At 46.2% G+C, this 23,567-nt stretch overlaps 1 protein-coding gene across 1 annotated transcript in view; it reads left to right on the top strand.

The window, feature by feature from the left end:
- LOC139312089 (zinc finger protein RFP-like) overlaps positions 1–10,866 on the top strand; it is a 39,463-nt gene extending 28,597 nt beyond the window's left edge. The window contains exons 5-7 of the mRNA XM_070936612.1: positions 6,743–6,861; positions 8,181–8,213; positions 10,110–10,866. Coding sequence (XP_070792713.1) covers positions 6,743–6,861; positions 8,181–8,213; positions 10,110–10,600 — 643 coding nt within the window. The 3' untranslated portion in view covers positions 10,601–10,866. The remainder of the gene's footprint in view (positions 1–6,742; positions 6,862–8,180; positions 8,214–10,109) is intronic.
- Positions 10,867–23,567: the final 12,701 nt, after the last annotated feature.

Raw genomic sequence — 23,567 nt, 5'->3', positions numbered from 1 at the left:
GACTACTTAATTTCAGTATTTTTTTTTATTGAAAAAGTTTTCAAATACAAATTTTTCCCCCATTTTTCTCCCCCCCTCCTCCCTAACCCCCCCTCACCACCCATCCCCCCCCTGTGACTTCTTCACAACAAAAACCTAATTCATAACAGATTATATAATATTATATAATATTTTACCATCCCCTTACTCCTTCTCTAAATACTGACCCTTACATGCTAATAATATTATTAATATTATTACTTCCCCCATTTACCATACATTTCAAGATAACATTATATAATAACTTCTAATTTAGCATAATAATATTATTATAATTCCCAATCTAGCAACAATCTGCCTTTTTTTTCTCCTCCCCCATACTTATATATATAACATTTCAAAGCAGCCTTCCCCATAAATCTTAATTTTACATTTATTCAACTCTATCCATTTCCTCCACTCCCCTAAATATATCACTTAAACATCCCTTTTCTTAAACTAAACAATCAGTAAACTAACCTATTTCCACCCACTTTCCTACAAAATTACCATGCACAACAATTCTTAATATCTTTAAACCACTGCCCGCCCTGCTAAAAAAAATATATTCCGTTATATAAAAAAAATCAATAACTTTAAATTTATAATCCATATAATGTCTTCTTTGATGTCTTTCCACTGGATTGTTGAGTCCATCATCCATATTAGGGTAACATAGCATCCTGGTTGCAACAGTTTGTTCAAAATCCTCAGTCATCATCTGCCCCCATCAGTAATGAATATCCTCATATATATATAAAAAAGGAAAACAACCACCCGAGTGACATTATAATTATATTCCATATAGTATCTGTAATTGTGGCTTTCATCAGGATTATTAATTCCCATCATCATAAGGGGGTAACAACCAAATCTTCTGCGTGCCCCAGCATAGCTCTCTTGCCTTACAGCTCAAGATAAATATAATACATTTATCAATAAAAAAAAAAGAAATCCAAAATAGATAATTCCAATCCAACAATTTAAGGCTCTTTTCACATCCCAAAGTTACGGCATTGCAGAAGTCTGTCACTCTCCTCAGGATAATGTTAACCAATACTTCGCCTCAACTATCTTTTCATATATTCATTCATTTTTTTAAAAATAACTGGCTTCACTGTTGCTTAATTTAGAAATTTTTGTTTTTGTGAGACCTATTTCTTTTTTTCTTTTCTTTTTGTGGGTTTGATCTCCATCCTGGTTTCCTTTCTACAAGTTGTATATCAACTGATCGGTTTTCATTCTGCTTTATGACTTGATCTTGTTGGTTTTGCTTTTGTATCTCATATTTCTTTTTTATCAATTGTGTATCAGCTAATTGGTTTCCATACTTGTCTGTGTCTTGATGAATCATCACGTTAGAGTCCGATGCCATTTCTCTCATATTTGTAGATAATCCAGCTGAGGTGTCTAAAGAATCCAAAGGCAATTTGTCCACAGTGGCCTCTATAATTCGATGTTTTCCCTTTATTTCCAACTCCTTCTGCTTATCCTGTATTGTGCCTAAAGATGTTAAGTTCATTTTCAAAATTTTTTGATAAAATTCTTCTGCTTTTTCAACAGTATTTAGTTGGTATCTTTCTCCTTGATATCTCAATATTATACCAACTAGAGCATCCCACCTGAATAGAATTTTTTTTTTTTTAAGCTCAGTCACCAGAAAACCAAATTTCTTTCTTTCCGATAACATCTTGGGTGGGAGCTCTTTGTAAATCCAAATCTTTCTTCCAAACAATTGCAAAGTAGAGTTGAAGGAATTTTGCACAATATTATTTCTTATTTCTTTATCTATAAAATAAATCACCACATCTCTACGCAGTTGCCTTTGCTTTGCAATCCAGGAATTTATTCTATAAACTCTATCGATCCTGCAAAATACTTCCTCAGGTTGAACCTTTAAGATCCCAGCCAGAAATTCAGAAGATATTTTCCTTAAATCATCTCTGTTATTTTCCTGCAATCCTCTCAGTCTAATCGCATATTCAGTAAAATTATATTGCATCATTAAAACTTCTCTTTCAATCCATTGTTGTATGTTTTCTGCATTACAAGTCTTTTGATCAGCCTCCATTTTAAATTTTTCTTCTGAGCTATTGTCTTGAGTGTTTGTCAGATCATTTTCAATTTTTTGTATTCTATTGTCCAAATTATCCTCAATTTCTTCCACTTTAGACTCTAATAAATTAGTATTTGCATCCAACTTGATCATAAATTCTGTAAAACCATTAGCCATTTTTATAATCTTTCGGTCCAAAGTATCAAACTTTAATTGCACTAATTCTTTAATTTCCTGCTTAAATTTTTCAAAGTTCTGATTCACAATCTCATCCCTTCTTACAATCTCCTCCAAAAGAAATTCAATTATGTTAAAATCAGTTTTCTGAGACTGAAGATTTAGAACTTGCTCACGTAATTTATTAATGGGGGAATCCCCCCCCCCACTGCTTGTTTATCCGGCTTTGTAAGTTTTAATGCCATGTTTCCACACAGACAAACTTTTTTTAAAAAAAGAAAAGAGAGGCAAAGAAGAAAAAAAAAACTTTCCAACCAAGATCAATATCAGACCTCCAGGAAAAAGAAAACACAAAAGTAGAGCTTTATCTTCAATTGTAGCCAGAAGTATTTATTCCGCTACTTTGTATCTTAATAGGAAACGGAAGGACTCTCCCTTTCAGCCCCTTCTCAAGCCTCGGCAGTCGCCATTTTTAAAAAAATCTTTTTTCCTTTTCCTTTTCCTTCTTCAATAATTGTTATAAAATAAATGAAATGCTTGCGATTCAGGGTCACAGGTCCAGCTCATATCCTTTTTAATTGTTCTGTTAATTTTATAGGCTTGTTCTTGTCTCCTAGCTCTGCATAAGCAGAGGTCTCCCAAAGCCCGGAGCGGCGGCGAGGGAAATAGGGAGCCTCATCTGCTTCGTCCCCAAAAGTAAAAAAAAACTTTTGGGGCTACGCAGAGAGCTCTACCTGCCCCCGCCGGCTCTATCTCCATTTCCTCATGGAAACGGAGTTTTTTTGAGCCGCCTTTCAGGTGTAAAGGCGGCTCTTTACAGGCAATGGGGCTGGCGATCCCGAGGGATCGTCTGGCGGCGGCAAGAAGCAAACCGGAAGTCACTTAATTTCAGTATTGACCAATCCCAGTCTTAAAATGAGTTTAGAATCAGTGGGAGTCACTGATAACAATGAACTATTAGCTACTGATAATGAGTCCAGTCCTGCCTTTCTTTTCTTTCTGTCCACGTTTTGCAAGTACTTTTTCCAGGCATGTTTTATTCTACCGGATACAAACCATTATTGTTAGGGAAAAAATGGGCCTTCCAAGCAATTTTAAAAGACACTGTCAGAATGACTCTGCTCTCAGCCCCACTTGTGGCTCCTTGAAAAGCACACCCCCCCCACGCTCCAACACCTGAGGAGACAGGGGTGTCTAGAATTAAAACGTGGTTCAAATCCCTAGTATAGTCCTTCTGCGTGAGAAGGGGGTTGCTAGATGACCTCCAAGGTCCCTTCCAACTCTTACTGATACTGGCCCTGGCTTTCCTGGCGGAACAGCGGCAGTGGCAATGACAGTGGCAACAGCCCCCCCCCCACAGCAGCCCACCTGGATCATCGGCAGGGGGGTGGCAGGCCTGGCTGGCCACATACTAGACACCCCGGGAAGGCCTCTGGTGATATCGGGGTCTGCAGCAAAGCTCCCGATTTCTCCAAATGCCTCTTTCTTACCATTCTACAGGGATGGGCTGCGGTGGGCAAACTTCAAAAGTTCTTGTGCCACCACCTGCAGCGCTTGCTTGGGGCTGGTTTGGAAAGAGGAAAAACGCAGCCGAATTAGGCAGACACCCTCCCCCCCAGATCCCTCCAAATGGGTCTCCCTGATCTGTCCCGGTCCACACACACACACAAACACAGCCAGCCGAGGGTTAAGGAAACACTTTGGAACGCACCCAGGTCTTATCTCCAACTTATCTCCAACTGGCAGCAATTTACACACCGTCTGCCAAATGCCTTTATTTTCACAAACAGAAAGATAAGATACTTAACGTACAAAAAGTCCAAACAGAATAATATTTCTCTCAGCAGTTCCGGACGAGGCTTTAGTGACTATCCAAGGTTTACTTTTGTTCATCACAAGGATCACTGACCACTACCCTCTATTATATAGTCTCTGGGGTGTGGTCCAGTGACTCAGTTCTAATCCCTAGCACGCCTCCTAAGCTGCTGCAATCGTTTATCACGCCTTCGGAGGCGTGCATCCAGGAATGATGTTTCTTCGTCACTCTGAGATGAGCCACCTGTCTCCCTGCTAATCTCCTCTCCCTCGGCCGGCACCTGAGACAATGCCAGAGGGGAGGGGCCTGGAGAGGGAGGCCTGGCTGACTCCTCTTCCTCATGCTCGGAGCTTTCTTCCTCCAATGGGACAGGCTCAGAGGGCGGGGCCACAACACTCCCTTCGGTAGCCTCCCTGCTGAAAAGCTTTCCTGGTTCTCTTCTACCTGCATTCTGTTACCGGCTCTGCACCCAGGTAGCGGCCGGTGGCCCTGGGTAGCAGCGTCTTGTTGGTCTTGTGGGGGGTGGAGAGCCAGTAACATATGCAGGTAGAGAAGCGGGAAATGCTTTTCACGCCTCCAGCTCATTCGCTGCAAGAAAGAGCGGGCGCTCGGAAGAGCGGGCTCCATTTGGGTGGGTGATCACTGTTGGGTCGCATAGTTCAGGGGGGAGGCTACCGAAGGGTGACCTGTTTGGAGGGATCTGGGTGGTGGGGGGGTGTCCCGCCTAATTCGGCTGCGTTTTTTCTCTTCTCTTTTCCAAACCAGCTCCAAGCAAGTGCTGCAGGTGGCAGCGCAAAAGCTGCTGACGTTTTGCACCGCAGCCCATCGCCTTCCCACGGTAAGAAAGAGGCATTCAGTGAAATCGGGAGCTTTGCTGCCAACCCTGATGTCACCAGAGGCCTTCCCAGAATGGTTAGTATGCAGCCATCCAGCCAGCCAGCCAGGCCTGCCCCCTCCCCACCCCGCACGGCAGCTTACCTCGATCCTGGGCAGCATGGCACTGGCGGCAGCCAGCCAGGCCTGCTGTCCTCCCCAGGCCTCCCCCCTCCCTCACAGCCCTCCTCCTTCCTGGGCAGCACATCACTGGTGGCAGCAGCCAGCCAGGCATGCTGCCCCCCAGCCCCTCCCCCCATCCGCAGATGCCCACCTGCAACTTACCAAAAGTTAGGAAGGCAACGGCAGTCAAGCGGGCGAGGAGCAGAGCAGCTGGGCCTGGGCAGAGTGGTTCGGGCAACCAGTGACCGATAGCAAGCAAGGAGAGCAATAAGAGAGCATCCAAGAGTTCAGCCTCACACGCGTGGTAAGAGGAGCTGCCCAGTGGCATGCGTGCCCCGGGAAACACACTTTCAGTTTCTGATGCACACATGTGCACTGGCCAGCTAGTCTGATGATCTGAGCTTTGGGTTGTGAACCCCCGTTGCCTCTTAGCGCCCCCCTGCTGCCTCCGTTGCCTCTTAGCGCCCCCTAATTCATCCCGCCCACTTTGGGAACCACTGGTTTAATCTATGAATATCAGTTTGAGTGTTATATCAATCTTCTAATTGTTTATCTACCTCACCCATATTAGTCATCAGTCATTTGGTCAGATACAATCCTGTCAGTGTATAAGAAATTATGAGCTGGAATAGCCATAACAACAAGACAGCCAATGGGAACTGTTTGGTGACTAACAAACAGGATCTATTGTGAGCCATGGGAGATGGCTCGGAGCCTGGGCGGGGCTTAGCTTGACTGATCTGTATATATATAAGAGTTACTTTGTCCTTGCAATATAGCTTCTGTGTTTCTGAGTTCTGGTTATTCTGGTCCTGGCTTCTACTGCATGGGTATTGTATACATGCATCATGCTCTATATTATTGTATATAAAGAAGTTTCTTCTATAAATGAATCCTGCTGAATTATTTACTGGTGTGCTGGTTGGATTGCTGCAAACTCTGACAAATCCATTGTTTTGGCCAAGAGATTCACAAGAATTTTGAAGAGTAGGGAGCCCAAAACTGGAAGTTAGTTGCCTCTACTAGATCTCTTGTTTAAGTTGATGAAGGTAGATGAGTGCAGTTCTGGGTCAGGATCCACTGAGTGCCCATATTTGAATAGCTAGCCAGAGAATTGACTGAAGCCTGGGAAACAGGGACCTTGTCAGTCAACAGGAGTGCTGATTTCCCACCATCTTACCAGGTACTTAGGATCTGAGGACAGGGCAACACAAGAAAACGACAATCAATGACTTCATAGCTGTCCATCAACACCCCACTTAACAACTAAAGGCCATACACAACCAGGCACCACATAAATACAAGGCTTCGAACAGCGCAATGCACACATTCTGGAGAGAGTGTTCCAATATTTGAGGGTCTGTCACGGAGAGAAGGGGGTCAATCTGTTTTCCAAAGCACCTGAAGGCCAGGCAAGGAATAATGGATGGAAACTGATCAAGGAGAGATTCAACTTAGAAATAAGGAGAAATTTTCTGACTGAGGACAATCAAGCAATGAAACAGCTTCCCTCCAGAAGTAGTGGGAGCTTCATCAGTGGAAGTTTTCAAGAAGAGGCCGGACTGCCATCTGTCAGAAACAAAGGCGGGTCTCCTGTTTGGGTGGTTGGGGGAGATGCTGGACTAGATGACCTACAAGGTCGCTTCCAACTCTGTTATTCTGTTATTTTGTCTTGCCAGGTACCAGGCTAAGGAAACATATGAGAATCTGGTGGATTTACTTCTAGAGCCAAAGTGGACAATGTGGGATTACAGTGAAATGACTGAGCTTCTGAAAAGGGCCATGAAAAAATTGAGAGGTAAAAAACAGCCGCTGGGGTTTTACACTGGATGACATTTTGAGCATCCAAGAGAGATTCTGGGTCAATGTCACATGGATCAAAGAGGGATCGATTTCAGGATCACTGTCTCAGTTAGGATTGTAAATGGAGACTACCTGTAGTCTTCGTAGCCCAAATCAGTGGTGGGTTCCTACCGGTTCGCTCTGGATCTTGCGAACTGGTAGTAGCGGTGGCGGGAGGCTCCGCCCATCCACCTGGACATCATCACAGACACTCTGCGCACGCACGCACATTGTGAACCGGTAGCGAAGGTAAGTGGAACCCACCCCTGGCCCAAATCCATATGCCCTGATCACTGGGGAAGCAGAATAAGTTTCCACAAAGTATAATGGAATACATGCAGGTAGTTCTTGACTTACGACCTGAAGCTGAAAATTTGAGCTGAAAATTTCTGTTGCTAAGCAAGGCAGTTGTTAAGTGAGAAGTGCCCCATTTTACGAACTTTTTTGCCACAGTTATTCAGAAAATCATGGCAGTTAAGTGAATCGTGGTTGATAAATGAATCTGGATTCATGCATTGATTTTGCATGTCAGAAGCTCCCCAGGAAGGTTGAAGAGGACAATCCCAGAATCATGAGATGCTGCAACCATCGTAAATACAAGCTGGTTCCCAAGTGCCCAAATTTTGATCACGGGACTGGGGAGGCTGCAACAGTCATAAGTGTGAGAACCGATCATAAAGCTCCTTTGTCAGTGCTGCTATAACGTCACTAAAAAAATAGTTGTAAATTGAGGACTACCTGTATATGGAATTTATTTATTTATTTTTATTATTTATTAGTCCAATTTATATGCCGCCCTTCTCCGTAGACTCAGGGCGGCTTACAATGCATTATAGCAATAGCCTGCATACTTTTTTGTCTATACCTGCTTATTAGGGCTTTCGCCCCCCCCCCAAGCGGTGTTGTTCTATACAAAGTTGGCTTATTGCCCCCACAATCCGGGTCCTCAATTTACCTACCTCGAAAGGATGGAAGGCTGAGTCAACCTTGAGCCTGGTGAGATTTGAACTTGCACTAATTGTAGGCAGCTGGCAGCTAAGTGCTAGCACTTAATAGCACTTTAGTCCGCTGCACCACTGAGGTGCATATATAGTAGAATATATTTATACCTGATGGAATATATATAGCCACCAATGACATTCTGGCTTGTAGCTTTCCCTATTCCTTATTTCCTCATCTGAGGCCAAGGAAAGCAAACCAGGGAATCTGAGGGAGGCCCTTCTGTTGCTCCAATTCCAGGGATGAGATGCTGAATTCCTCCCTTTTCTTCCCCAGATACTCTGGAAAGTGGACTTCAACTACAGGAAGGTAAATATGAGTTACAGGAATTGGATTTCCTTGCTATTTTAAGCTCTGATGCCAGTAACTTTAAGAGAAACATAATAGATGAAAAAAAAAGAAAACTATAGGATTAAGTACCTTAAAGACTATGATGATCCAGTAAACTTTAATGATTATATGATTTATGAACTATTACTTGCCATTTATATGTACAATATTAGCTAATGCAGTGGAGAAAAATTCCTTGTGTGTCTGATCACATTTGGCCAAATAAAGCTGTTCTGTTCTGTTCTGTTCTACTCCTCTACTCCTACTCCGCTCCGTTCCATTCTACATATACCATATTTTTTGGAATGTAAGACGAACCTTTTCCCCCATAAAAGAGGCTGAAAATTTGGGTGCAACTTATACTCCGTATGTAGCTTTTTGGAAGCTTTTTTCAGCCCCACCGAGGCACTAATGAAGCACTAGCAAGCAATCTTCCCAGCTTTGCCTGCTCCCTCAACTCCCTGAGTGAAGCAGTCTCCCTGCTTTGCTCCGACTCTCAGCTGTTCTTTAGAAGCTTTTTTCTGCCCTAACCAGGTACCAGCCGAGTGAAGCTTTGCCTGCTTTTCTCATTGCTGCTTCCTCTCAGCTATGCCTTAGAAGCTGTTTTTTATTCCCAAGCAGGGGATAAAAAGCCAGCAAACTAATGTGCTGAAGCTGACCAGACTAAGGACGATAGCCAGATGAATACCTGGTAGGCAGATTTTTTTTCCTATTTTCCTCCCCCAAAACTAAGCTGTGTCTTATACTCTGGTGCGTCCTATACTCTGAAAAATACGGTAATCTAAAAACCTGAAGCCAATCTTGGTGTAGAATGAAATACCTGGACAAATGGGAAAATATGACCTGGGAGTGAAAGGAATCTTGAATTCCTACCAAGCTGATAACATCCTCTTGATTTTACTGCCTGACTATAAATTGGTGAGAGACCAGGTCTTTGGGAGCAGAAATTAGGTCCTTTGGGTCAAAGCAAATAGCAAAGTTGGAGCATCAGGGTTGCCTCCACTCTTTGGGCCATCAGACTGATGAAAGCAGAGGTTTCCTGTATAAGATCCTCCCCTTTTGTACATCCCTGTGATACCCTGATGCTCGTAGAGAAAAAGACGGAGCCTCTTCACATCCCATCATGTGTCCTAAATTACCTCTGGGGGATCCTTCTGACTTTTCCCAGTTCAGAATTGAAACATGGCAGCCTCTGGCTCTGCCTGATCTTCTGGAAGAGGTGGAGCGCTATGAAGTGTTTGAAGGACTTGGCCATTGTGAGACTTGTGGACTTCAGTTCCCAGAATTCCCCATCCAGAATGGCGAAGCTGGACGGTAATCAGCAGAGTGGCGGCCACATGGGAGACTAGAGACTAGAGGAATTGACCAGTGGAGCCAAGAGACGAAGAGCTGAGGGGAGGAGCCAAAAGCTGTACAGATAGTCAACGTATCCTGAAGGTGTGCAGCTTAGTGGCAGCTGAAGGGGAGGCAGATGGACTGGAAGATGGCGAAGGCAACCTAAGTGAATGGAAGGAGAAGGCCAGAGGAGCGCTGAAGAGGCCGGCAGTTAACAGAGGATGGGACTAAGAGTGTGGGAGAGCCCGAGTGCTTGGAGAAAAGGGAGCAGAGGGACCTGGACAATAGAAGCCCCATCAGCCATTGGAATTCTGTTAGTTGAAGTCTACAAGTCTTACAGTTGCCAAAGTTGGAGGACTCTTGACCAGGCAATGCTGAGGTGTTGTTTAAAAGAACAATGAGTCTTCCAGTCCTGGAGGGGGTGTTTGGAAGCAGAACTCCATTCACACAAGAGGGTTAAACTCTTGAGGGTGAAGACACAAACCAGGCCTGCAGCTGAAGCTCTTTTTTTTTTTTTCTTTCTTTCCTTCCCCCTTACAGTGAATGTAACTCTGGATCCAGACACAGCCAATCCTGGCCTCCTTGAAATCTCCCAAGATCGAAAAAGTGTCAAAGGAGTTAAGCCAGACCACATGACATTTGTACATCTTGCTTGTGTCCTTGGCTGTCAGAAGTTCTCCACAGGGAGACATTTCTGGGAAGTTATTGCAAGAGGTACAGCAGGATGGGGTGTAGGGGTTGCCAACAAGCGAATGAACGTAACAAATGTTGATGAGCAGATCAGGCGCTGGGAGTTTCAGAAATGGGGAAGGAGCTACTGGGCCATATCTCCATCAAAACGCTCTGAACTGGTCCTGACTGAGGAGCCCACGAGGATCCGCATCTCTCTCAACTGCGAAGAGGGACAAGTGAGCTTTTTTAATGCCAGCACAGCAACTCTGCTCCATACATTCTCAGACGCTTCCTTGGTTGGAGAGACCCTTCTGCCCTCTTTCTCTTTGTGGGAGGGCGTCTGCATGACACTCCCCTAAAAGAAGGGACCTCCATAAACAAAAATCCCTATTTGCCAAGCAGGGATCTCCGAAAGCCTTTAAAGCAGAGATTCCTTAGCTTTTTGCTACTTCAGCTTTTTTTATTGTTCTATGCCACCCTGGTCAGTCAATCAGTCATTATAAAGGAATAACCTGATCAGCATTTCTATTTGTCTGGATAAAAAAAAATGAAGTGTCCTAGGAGCTTTATCGGCTTTAGCATCATGTGTTCAGGTGTATCAGTATTAAAGATACCTTACAGCTAAGCCTGTGAATCATGATTTTATATGTCTGTTACAGCTCTTCATCCCATTTATGGATCATGCTTGTTTGTTTCATATTAGTTGCAATCAATGATTGTGTAGGTGTCCATAACTCCGTATATTCTATAATCATTCCCTTCTTTTTTTTCTTTCCTTCCCCCTTTTTTCCTCCGGTTTCCTTTTAACACATAATTATCATAATCCAAGGAACCCTAGCAGAGCTTCAGCAAGTATTACACTCGATATAAGCTTTATAGCCTCACAGGTATAGGAGGAGGAAGATGCGTTGGATATGTTTGCCACCTTGAGTTATTTGTAAAAATAATAAAGGTGAGATAAAAATAAATAAGGGGAGTGAAACTTAACTGATATGGTGACTTTGAATGCTGACAGCAGATCTCTGGAACCCCTCAAAGCATCTAAAGAACTGAAGATTGACAAACTGCTGTTGGCAAAGGAGCAAATGAGGAATCCTAATGAAGATACCTAATACAGGTAGTCCTGGACTTACAATTGAGCCCCAAATTTCTGCTCCCAAGTGAGTCAGCTGTTAAGTGAGCTTTGCCCCATTTTAACTATCACGGGGGAAGAAGGGAATGAAAAGGAGGAGGTTTTGGCAGGAAAAAGGAGGGGAGCAGTGGATAGAGAGAGAGGGCGAGAGGGATAGGTGGGTCTCTTTGGGGGCAAACCTGAGGGAGAAGGGAGAGAAGGGAAGTGGGGCCTCCTGGCTCACCTGGCCTCCACCCCACCAAGTGAGGGGGGGAAGCGACACATGAGGACGGGTTGAGGAAAGGGAGAGAAAGGAGGGGGGAAAAGGTTGAGAAAGGAGGAGAAGGAAGGAGAAAGAGATGGAGAGAAAAGGTGGCAGGCAGGGGAATCACGGGAGGAGCAGAGGCAGTGGCAGGAGAGACCAGCAAGCAGGAGGGGGCGGGGGAGAGAGGAAAGAGAGGGAGAACTGGCTGAATAGCCATCTGACCCCCACCCAACCATGTGAGGGAGCTGAGTGGAGTGGCAGCCACAAGGAATGGACTGTACCAGGGGAAGGCGCCTGGATGGTTGGAAAAGAAGGCAAGGGGAATCTATCACATGACTCGGGGACCCTGCAACCGTCATAAATATGAGTCAATAGCCAAGCGACTGAATTTTGATCAAGTAATTATGAGGATGCTGCAATGGTCATAAGTGTGAAACACTCTCATAAAGCACTTTTTAATGTCTATATACATTAAAAATGAGAAATGTTAAAATGCTTATTATTTGACTTCACATATGTCAAATTGAGAGCCACTGATCTAGCCCAACAGACTATCGAAAGGGATGGGGATTACGGCCACGGTGTCCCAAGGCATGTCAACAAACTCCAGATGGCAGCCAGCTCCGCCTTTTCCGTATATGTAAATAAGGGGTGGAGCTTCCCTCCCTTAGGTCTTTGTTGACTCCCTCTAGGGTTGTTTCTGCTTTGCATCTCCCCACTTCTGGGGAATATTTAAAAGAGATTTAGATGTGAATGTTCTCTAAATTAGGTCCCAGCCCTAAACCTGTTGAGTAGTAGTACTGTAGTTGCAGTCATATTCGTGGTTCCTTCCTTCCTTCCTTCCTTCCTTCCTTCCTTCCTTCCTTCCTTCCTTCCTTCCTTCGAAAGGTCTTCACCTGGTGCCAAAATGAGGCCACTGTGGCTGCCAATTAAGGGACTCTGGGGAGGTCATTCCAGAAATGAGGTGCCACCAACAAAAAGGCAAGATAAAGGAGGGGGCTTGGGACTCTCTATGTCCCCTCAGAGACCCTGTTGGGATTAAAGAAGCCTCCCCAAAAAGCCCTTGAACAAAGGACAAAGATGTATAAGATGTTCTCCACCCACCAGATCCCCCCACCTCTCCCCATGGGTCCCCCTGTCCTAAGTTGGCCTGAGACTCCTAATGCCTCTTTCTATCCACCTTTTGCCTTAAGAGGCATTTCATTGGTCAAACGTGAAGATTTCCAGTCAGCAAATGATCCTATTCCACATTCTACATATTCCATATTCTACATCTACAAGATAGTCTTCTCTGTCTCCCTTCCACAGAGTGATCCAGGCTGCCTCCTGGGGTTGACTTTTGCCCAGTTTTAGGGCTTTTCCTGATCCGTTTCCTGATTGGATGGCTGGGAAGGGGGCAGTCCAGGCAGTTCTTTCTCTGCAGGATATTCCAATTAAAAGTGACTGAAAAGAGTTTAATTTCCCCTTTATCTCTGAGACAACCCATCATTTGCAGGATTAGTTTTGGGCTTTTATCAAGGGCTTCTTACTGTCTCTTTCAGTCCAAGTTTACTCCCTCTGGTCCCATAAATGTTTCCTTCTTCCTATTGAAAAAAAAAGCATTTTCCCCTTTAACAACCTGGTTGGATCAATAATAATTGCCCTACGTACAGTTACTCATGCGCTGGTCACCTCACAGATTGACTACTGCAATGCTCTCTACATGGGGCTGCCCTTGAGGACCACCCGGAGGCTTCAGCTGGTGCAGAATGCAGCCACGCGGGTTGTGATGGGAGAATCCCGATACTCCCATGTTACACCCCTCCTACGCGGTTTGCATTGGCTACCGGTTGCCCTCCGGGTGAGATTCAAGGTGCTGGTGATGACCTATAAAGCCCAACATGGCTTAGGACCAGGATATTTGGCGGACCACTTACAGCCAGCAACGATATCCCATCGCCCGGTTCGCGCCCATAGAGAGGGCCTACTCAGGGTGCCGTCGGCTACACAGTGGCGGCTGGCGGCCCCCAGGGGTAGAGCCTTCTCGGTCGGTGCGCCCACCCTCTGGAATCAACTTCCTTTGGAGCTCTGATTAGCGCCTGACCTTCGCACCTTCCGCCGTGAATTAAAAACTTGGCTTTTTAATTCCCTTGACCTGGACTGACGATGGGGTTTTAAGGGTTTTAAGGGTTAATTTTAAATTTTTTAGATTTTAATTTTTATTTTATATTGTGGCTTGTGTTTTATTGTTGTGAGCCGCCCTGAGTCCATTGTGAGATAGGGCGGCATATAAGCCGAATAAAATAAAATAAAATAAAATAAATAATTGTTTGGCAATCTCTACAATGGATGTTTCTTTCTCCCCGGGATTTTTCAAAATCTTTCCCTTTAGCGATTGGGGTGGGGGGAACCGATGGCCTTTTTATAATTTGCAGTCTTTAGCTCCAAAAACTCCTGAGCCAGCTGGCTCACAAATTCTGGAAGTCAATCAATCAATCAATCAATCAATCAATCAATCAATCAATCAATCAATCAGAATAGAACTGAAAGGGGCCTTGGAGGTCTTCTAGTCTAGCCCCCTGCTCAAACGCTTCTCCTCTTCTCCTCCTGCACATTCTTGTATCCCGGTTGCCGCGGTCTCAGGGCAGCCGCCATGGCCGCCATTCCACCGTCGCCGGCGCAGAAGGCAATCCTTCGGCCGTCTGAGGGGTCCCTCTCTTTCCCCCTGTCCCTACAGGACAGGGTAGTCCAAAGACCTACCGGCGGGGGCTTGGCAGACGGGTAGACTTGTGATCAGTCGATCCCAAATGCTGACTGTGAATTGTTGTGTTCGGCGGCCCCGGCAACTGGGGACGCCACCCCGTGATTGGCCAAGAGGCGTGGCCTCCCTAAAGCGGGAGTATCTGTGGTTGCTGATTGGTTATCGTTTGACAAGCTAAGGAGTATAAATAGGCTGTCAGTTCTCCTCAGCCTTGTTCGTGTTTTCTCAATGCCTGTTGCTGTTTAATAAAGTGTTCTGTTTAAACGCAACCTCGGCCTAATTCATGCCTGAACAAACTATTTAACACTGGCAACGAGGAAGAGGAAGAATTCCAATGGCTCCACCGACTTTTGCCCCTTTTGACCCATCCACTGAGGTCTGGGAAGCTTATATGGAACGTTTCGAATGTTTCTTAGAGGCAAACGACTTCACCGTCCTTTCTGGAGGTAAAAAGAGAGCTCATTTCTTGAATTCTTGTGGCCCTGAGGTTTTCGCGACCACTCGGGCTTTATTTGCCCCTACCCCGGTGCACACAGTTGCCTGGGATGTCCTGCGCCTTAAGTTAAAAGACCACTACTCCCCTGCACCTTCCCGATTTGCCCGTCGGTTTCAACTGCGACAGGTGTTACAAGAGGAGGGGGAGTCTATCAATCGTTATGTGGCTTGTTTGAGGACAGCTGCTCTCGATTGTGAATACCGCGACCTTGATGATGCGCTGGTGGAACAACTGGTGTGTGGCGTTAAAGACATCTGTCTGCAAAGACGTTTACTGGCCAAAAAGAATTTAGATCTCCCGACTGCGATCGAGGAGGCACAGGCGGCTGAAATGTCGGACAAATCTACTGCCGACATTAGAAAGTTCTACCCTTCCAGGGGGTTGTCATCTACTACTGTTAACCTGCAAGACGTTGCCTCTGACGAGTCTACGGATGAGGAGGACGATATTAGTCGTCTACAAGCTTCTAAGCCTAGACCGAAGAACAAACGTTGGCCAATTAAACCTCAGCCCTCTCTATGCTTCAGCTGCGGTGAACAGCATCCAAGGGCGACCTGTCGATTTAGATCTGCAACTTGCCGCCATTGTGGGAAACTGGGTCACATTGCTCGAGCATGCCGATCTCTGCCCAAACCTGCTGTTTTGCCGAAGTCTCACCGTCCTAAAAAGGAGGAATGTTTCTTGATTTCGCGCAACTGCCTATCACTGAGGTGACTTCCCTTTCCAGACTACCCAGTAACAACAAACTTTCAATGACAGTGCTCATCGAAGACGCCTCCTGTCCGATGGAGGTGGACACTGGTTCGGCAAAGTCAATCGTGTCATGGGGGGTGTTAAAGCGGCTAATTCCAACGATTCAGAAGAGACGTTTGAAACCCTGCCCTGTCAGATTGAGAGACTACCAGGGGAACTTCATTCCTATTTTAGGGCAGGATTCCTTTTTAATTGAAACTGAGGGGTTTGTGGGACTTCTTCCATTGATCGTAGTCAAGGGTTTCCTTCCCAGCCTACTGGGAATGGATTGGTTTCGGGCATTGGGGTTACAAGTATCAGGGATTCACTCCACACACGTGGACAGTTTTGGGGACCTGTTTAATGAGTTTTCTGACATTTTTGATGGGGGCCTGGGTCAGTATGTGGGCTCCCCCATCTCCCTCAATCTGGACCCCCAGGTTGCCCCGATTAGGCTTAAACCGCGCCGTGTCCCTTTTGCTCTTAGGCCAAAGGTGGACGCGGAATTAGATAAGCTCTTAGCACAAGGTGTCCTTGAGCCAACCGATCACTCTAAGTGGGAGACCCCCATCGTGGTTCCCATCAAATCTGATGGGTCTATTAGGATTTGTGGTGACTTTAAATGCACCCTAAATAAGGTGTTGACAGCTAATCCTTACCCTGTTCCTGTAGTTCAACATCTACTACATTCCCTAGGCCCAGGGTCCATTTTTGCCAAATTAGATTTGGCCCAGGTGTATCAACAGCTCCCAGTGGATGATGCCTCGGCTGAGGCTCAAACCATCGTGACCCACCGTGGAGCTTTTAAGTGTCGGCGCCTCCAGTTTGGTGTGAACATAGCCCCGGGCCTCTTTCAAAATTTAATGGAGCGTCTTTTGCAGGGCCTGCTGGGGGTAGTGCCTTACTTTGATGATGTGCTTGTCTCCGCTTCGTGTCGGGGCGAGCTCATCGAACGAGTAAGGGCTGTCCTCCTCCGTTTCCGTGAATCAGGCTTAAAATTAAACAAGAGCAAGTGCAAAATTGGTGTTTCCCAAATTGAATTCTTAGGCTACTTATTGGATGGTAAGGGGATCCGTCCCACCCCATCTAAGGTCGCTGCCATTAAGCATGCACCGGTGCCCACCTGCCGGGCTGAGTTGCAATCCTTTTTGGGTCTCTTAAATTTTTATAATGTATTTTTACCCCACAAAGCCACGGTAGCCGAACCCCTCCACCGGTTGCTGTCCAAAGCAACTCCCTGGGTTTGGACAAAAGTACATGACCGCGCATTCCAGGCGGTTAAAGACCTGTTATCTTCGTCAGCTGTGTTAGTCCAATACAGCTCAGATTTACTCCTCACTCTGACAGCTGATGCGTCCCCATTCGGAATTGGGGCAGTGTTGAGTCACCGTTTTCCGAATGGGTTAGAAGCACCGATAGCGTTCTACTCGAGGACTTTGTCCTCCGCAGAACGTAACTACAGTCAGCTTGACCGGGAGGCTCTTGCGGCTGTCGCTTCTATCAAACGCTTTCACGAATATGTGTATGGCAGGCCGTTTGAATTAGTAACAGATCATAAACCTCTGTTAGGGTTACTGGATGATTGCCGCCAAACGCCTCTGGTCATGTCCCCTCGCATGTCCCGGTGGTCAGTATTCCTGGCCGCTTATAACTACTCATTAGTCTACAGACCAGGTAAGCTCATTCCCCACGCGGACGCACTGAGTCGTTTCCCTTTGCCGGCCCCTGTACTGGATCCATCTCCGGCCCTGCCTGTCCTTCTGGTGGACAAGTTGTCATTACCACTGACCTCCACTGACATAGCAGCCCACTCCCTCCGTGACCCGATCCTCTCTCAGGTTCTCCACTGGGTTACTAAGGGGTGGCCTTTAGGGCAGGTGCCTCCTGCTTTTGCTCCTTACCGTACCCGCCAAAATGAGTTATCGGTCCACCTAGGGTGTCTACTGTGGGGACACAGGGTTGTGGTTCCTCCCTCCCTCCAGCCTGAGGTTCTTAGATGTTTACATACAGGCCACCCAGGCATCGTACGTATGAAAGAGTTAGGGCGTAGTTATGTGTGGTGGCCCTTATTCAACCACGATGTCTCTCCATGGGTCTCCGAGTGTCAGCCTTGTCAGCTCTCCCGGCCAGCCCCTCCGTCCACCCCGTCCAGGGATTGGGAAACTCCCCGCGGCCCCTGGTCGAGGCTGCACCTGGATCTTGCCGGCCCTTTCCGGGGCCGACATTTCTTAATCGTAGTAGATGCCCTATCAAAATGGGTGGAACTGGAACTCATGCCTTCCACAACTGCTGAGGCCACTGTTAGGGTATTACGACGCCTTTTTACCACCCATGGGATCCCGGATGTGATCGTTACTGATAATGGACCTCAGTTCATCTCTGCCACTTTCCAGTCTTTCCTCGTGAGTTTAGGAACCCGTCACGCCCAGATTGCCCCTTACCGGCCGTCAGGGAATGGTTTGGCTGAACGGGCTGTGCGGTCTGCCAAGGACGCGTTGGCCCGGTTTACCTCGGGGAGCTGGCAGGACAAGATTGACACTTATCTGTTTGCTCAACATGTGACTCCTTGCCCGCTCACCCATCGCAGTCCCGCGGAGGTTTTGATGGGGCGGCGGCTGCAAACGGTGATGGATCGTTTGCACCCTACCTATGCTCCAGAGGGCTATCAGGGTGTTAGTGTGGGGCTCAGGGCATTTAAGGAAGGAGACCTGGTGTTTGCCAGAAACTATGGGGGCGAACCTCGTTGGTTACCGGGATGGGTGATAGATGTAACCGGCCCCTGTTCTTACAGGATTCAACTGACTGATGGTCGATCGTGGCGCCGACACGCGGACCAACTGAGGGGCCGACAAGATACCCCATCAGACGCTGGGGACAGAAGAGACCCAAGCGTAGTCCTACAAGATGTAAAACCACCCAGATACGCCCTGGTGGCCGTCACACGTCCTCCAACCCCCCAGGGGCCGAGTCTCACCCAAGACTTACCAGCACTTCCGGATGTCCCCATTGGCTATGACGGCTCGCCGGCCACGCCAGCTCCTGACACTGATCTGCCCCCCTCTGCCGCTGCAGCCGCGCCGGCGCTGAGACGTTCATCTCGTCTGCGCAGGCGCCCAGAGTACCTTAAAGACTATGTCTGTTCAAGCCAGGGGTGAAGGAGTGTTGTGTTCAGCGGCCCCGGCAACTGGGGACGCCACCCCGTTATTGGCCAAGAGGCGTGGCCTCCCTAAAGCGGGAGTATCTGTGGTTGCTGATTGATTATCGTTTGACAAGCTAAGGAGTATAAATAGGCTGTCAGTTCTCCTCAGCCTTGTTCGTGTTTTCTCAATGCCTGTTGCTGTTTAATAAAGTGTTCTGTTTAAACGCAACCTCGGCCTAATTCATGCCTGAACAAACTATTTAACAGAATGGTGGTAGCTTTATGGTAGAAGGCCAGAGAAAGGCAGGATATGCAGTGGTGACAGCATGGGAAGTTGGAGAAGTCAACCCATTACCAGTAAACATTTCTGCCCAACTGGCTGAACTGGTCACTCTAACTAGAGCCTTACAGCTGGCTCTGGCAAATATACCTTTGGAGCCTTGCGTGCCCATGGAGCCTTATGGAAGGAAAGAGGATTATTAAATGCAAGAGAATCAACTGTTAAATATAGCCCACAAATTTTAAAATTATTGGAGGCTGCTTGGCAAGCAAAACAAGTAGGAGTCTTACATGTCAAGGGACATTCTAAGATTCCCCTTTACACAAAAGGAAATTGGGCTGCAGATGGAGCTGCTAAGGAAGCCTCCCTACCACACTTAGAATGAACAGCCTACCTCATTCCTATTTCTCCCTACCCACTTCTCCACTCTCTTGGACTCCCAAGGGTAGGACATGGGCCACATCAGTTGGAGGCAGGGAGAGGAAGGATGGGTGGTGGAAGGTAGAGGGCAGACCTATTCTACCAAATACACCTCAGAGGATTCATTTATAACAAATACATGCCAGCACACAATGGGGGGTCAAAGGCACTGGTAGACTAAGTGACATGCTGTGTAGTAGACAAGGGTCTCTATTCCGCAGCCTCCCAAGCTGTAGCAGTTTGTCTGATCTATGCCAGAAATAATCCAAAAGTAGCCAGGCGCCCACCCCTTAGGAGTCCAACTTAAAGGCAACTACCCAGGGACAATTTGGGAAATAGACTTCACTGAATTCCCTAGAAAGCAAGCTTTTGAGTATGTTGTGGGACTAGCATGGACCTTCACAGGATGGCCTGAGGCTTTTGCTTGCAGGACTAATAGAGAGCATGAAGTAGTAAACGTCCTACTGGAAGAAATCATTCCTGGGGTTGGGCTGCCAAATAGTATATCCTTTGATTGTGACCCATATTTCACAGCTAAGGTTTGTGTGAACGGTTAAAGATCACTCGGAAGCTTTACTCAGTCTACCACCTGGCAAGTAGTCCTATGGCAGAAAAAGGTAATGACTGAAAAAACAACAACAGCTAGCTCACTTATGCCAGGAGGCTCACCTGTCCTCATTGCAAACTTTGCCACTCATGTTGTTAGGGCTGCACATTGCACCTCGACAGCGAATGGGCTTGAGCCTCTTTTGAGGCCCTTTTTGGGCGACCACATCCCTCCCTAAAGGCAGAGGAGAGGTCCATCCCACTGATGGGAGAACTGACCTTGTACCAATATGTAAGACAACTCCCTGGGGTTATGAATTTTTTCCCCTGTTATCTGCTGGAAAATCAATACCCTGGACTAGATCATCCAGTACATCCGTTTCAGCCTGCAGACTGGGTGCTTGTAAAGACATGGGGATTAACAACCTCCTTGGATCAGAAGTGGAAGGGACCGTTTCAAGTGCTTCTGACCACCCATGTGGCACTAAAAGTGGAAGGCCTGGCATCTTGGACAGATCACTTCCAGAGTGACGAAAAACCCACCATCTGATTCTTGGACTGTGCAGCCTGTGACTTCCTCAGTAGGAGAACTGGGACTTAAGTTATTGTTCTGGAAAGAAAAGCTTCCGGAACCATCGTTGCGTGAGAGGAGAACTACCATCTCCCATAGGTCTTCTCTCAACTAGGAAATTTCCCCAAAAGGTATTTGTAGCTCCCCACACTAGAATTAGGAGAGTTAGCCAATTATTACCACTAGCTGATTGGGGTGTGTGTATGTGAAGGCTAAGATATTAAGCCAAGTAGACTTAACTACTGTCAGGATGAGACCATATGATTTGTTATGTAACTGTGCTCCTCCCACCCACCTATATTATGCCCACTTTACCTGAAAGGAAGATTAGAAACCAGAGGGACCTTGAACGATCCAGAAAGTACCTGAAGAACTACCAACCCCTTTCTTTGTTCGGTGGGCTCTGGACCCTCAATAATGCCATGCAAGGCAGTGGAGGAAATCCAAGCTAACAAGACTGGGGAGTTTCTTTATTGCTGCAGCAAAAGATCAAGAAGCCATTCAGAGAATGACAGTTCAGTTCAGAATAGGATGGCTCTAGGTATATGGCATCCTAAGGAGGTGTGACAACAATGGACAACAATGCTGTGTGCAGATTCTGGACAAATCAGAGGAATTCCAAGGCCGAACTACACACATCACAAAGATAGCTGCAACTCCTCCCCCCACCCCCCATGGACGAATGGAAAGGCTGGTGGCATTGACTGACAGGATGGTTGCCTGATTCCAACTGGTTAAGAACCAGATATTGATGTTGGGTGAATCTTGGAAAATTAAATAGTTTTCAGATTCAAAGTGGGGGAGGGATGATGGGCTGGCTGCTAAAATAAAGCCAGGTTTTGCACACACTTGAAAGTAAGTCAGGAAGCCTGTAATTGTGGAGTCTGTCTGGCAAGAACAAAGGCTGCTTATCCACAGGAAATATGCATGTGTAAAGCTTGTAACAATTCTGGGTAGTTAGAAAGCTTATACAAGTAACTAGAGTTAGGCAAATTACGGACCTCAGCTAAAAGTTAGGAATAGAGATGGCCTGCAGCAAATCAAAGGGGTATTAGATAACTCCTGGGGCATTCATTAGCCAAGGCTTAGGAACAGGGACAGCTAGAGACCAATAGAACAAATTGTAGAATTATTACTAAAATGTTTATTAGATGATATTTCTTACTATCCCGCCTTGTCCTGCCTTCTTCTTTAGTGAAAATGTATAAAGCTTTCTTCATCCCTTGTTCTTGGCTCTCTTGGCATTTTGGCCAGGAGCCCTTTTCCTTGGGGTACCCCAATAAAAAGCAATCAAAACCTGCACCTCGTTTCTGACATTCTTCATTGGCCTCAGCACCAGACTCAGACCCCAATTGGGGACAACAATTAGTTAGGAACAGAATTGTTACCTAAGAGTGTCCATTAGTGTAAAAAAGAATGGTACAGCAAGATATAGAGAAATGTTTTCAGTGATTTTACTAGTAAGAATACGGACTTAAAAAACCAGATAGGATTTTGCTATACAGTACTTCCCTTTAACACACTAGATGATAAAATGTTAAACTTCCTAGGTTGAAGGTTTTCCTCCAACATAAATATGGGATATCAAAAAGAGATTTAGATGTGAATGTTATGGAAATTAGGTCTCTATAGTTTCCAGGCCCCAAATCTGTTTAATAGTACTATGGTAGCCTCAGTCATATTAGTAATTCCTTCCTTCCTTCCTTCCTTCCTTCCTTCCTTCCTTCCTTCCTTCCTTCCTTCCTTCCTTCCTTCCTTCTACCCTCCCTCCCTCCCTCCCTCCCAACAGAGAAGGGTTTTCACCTGGTGCCAAAATGCAGCCACTGTGGGTGCCAACTGAGGGTCTCTGGGGAGGACATTCCATAAATGAGGTGCCACCTCTGAAATGGCAAGATAAAGGAAGGGTCTTGGGAGTGTCCATGTCCCCTTGGGGAGCCCATTGTGACTAAGGAAGCCTCCCCCAAAAGCCCTTGAACAAAGGGCCTATAAGATGTTCTCCACCCACCAGATTCCCTCCACCCCCCCATGGGTCCCCCTGTCCTAGGTTGGCCTGAGACTCCTAATGGCTCTTTCTATCCATCTTTTGCCTTAAGATTTCCATCCAGCAAATGACCCCATTCCCAATTCTACGTATTCCACATTCTACAAGGTAGTCTTTGCCCAATTTTAGAGCTTTTCCTGATCCATTTCCTGATTGACTGGCTGGGAAAGGGACAGTTCAGGCAAGTCTTAATCTTCCGGATATTCATATTAGAAGTTAGAGAAAGGATTATAATTTCTACATTCTCCTTTATCTGTGAGATCTGTTATCCTATTGATAGCAGCCTTGGCTTTGGGGTTTTATCAAGGGTTTCTCCCAGTTTCTTCCATGCCAACTTTACTCCCATAAACGTTTCTGTCCCATAAACGTTTCGTTCTTCTCATTTTTTAAAAAAGCATTTTCCCCTTTAACAAGTGGCTGGCTGAATAATAATTGATGGTGAATCAGCCCCATGGAGGTTTCTTTCACCCCAGGATTTTTCAATATCTTTCCCTCTAGCAGGATACTTGGATCAGTAATTGACTGGGGGTCCGTCCCAAAAATATTTGCTTCTCCCCAGATTTTAAAAAGCAGCACTTTTTCGTGCCGCTGTTGATAAAAATAGGATCACCAACATGATTGCCAACGTCCGATGAGGGATATGAAGGAGAAGGAAGAGGAGGAGGAGGGGGAGGAGGAAGGAAGGAAGATGGAAGAAAGAAGAAAAAGAAGGATTATTATTTTGAAAACTCCCCCCCCCCTTTGATGAGCTGATTGGGCCAATAATAATTGATCGGGGGTCCATCCTGCGAATGTTTGCTTCTCTCCAGTTTGTTGTTTATAAAACATTTTTTCCCCTTTAAGAAGCCAGCGAGGCTGACCGCAAGAGCAACAACAATTCATTTCAGTTTCCCATCTGGGCACAGCCCAAAGGCGGTCACCTGATTTGGAGGAAAAGAAACGAAACTTAACTTTCTCTTTCTTTGTCCCGGCGGAGGAGGCGGTG

The sequence above is a fragment of the Pituophis catenifer genome, unplaced genomic scaffold (genome assembly GCF_029215685.1).
Source record: "Pituophis catenifer annectens isolate HBS135680 unplaced genomic scaffold, rPitCat1.0.hap2 SCAF_2, whole genome shotgun sequence".
NCBI classification, from domain to species: domain Eukaryota; kingdom Metazoa; phylum Chordata; class Lepidosauria; order Squamata; family Colubridae; genus Pituophis; species Pituophis catenifer.
Note: the sequence above shows the minus strand (reverse complement) of the source record. Positions and strands in the feature narration are given on the sequence as shown.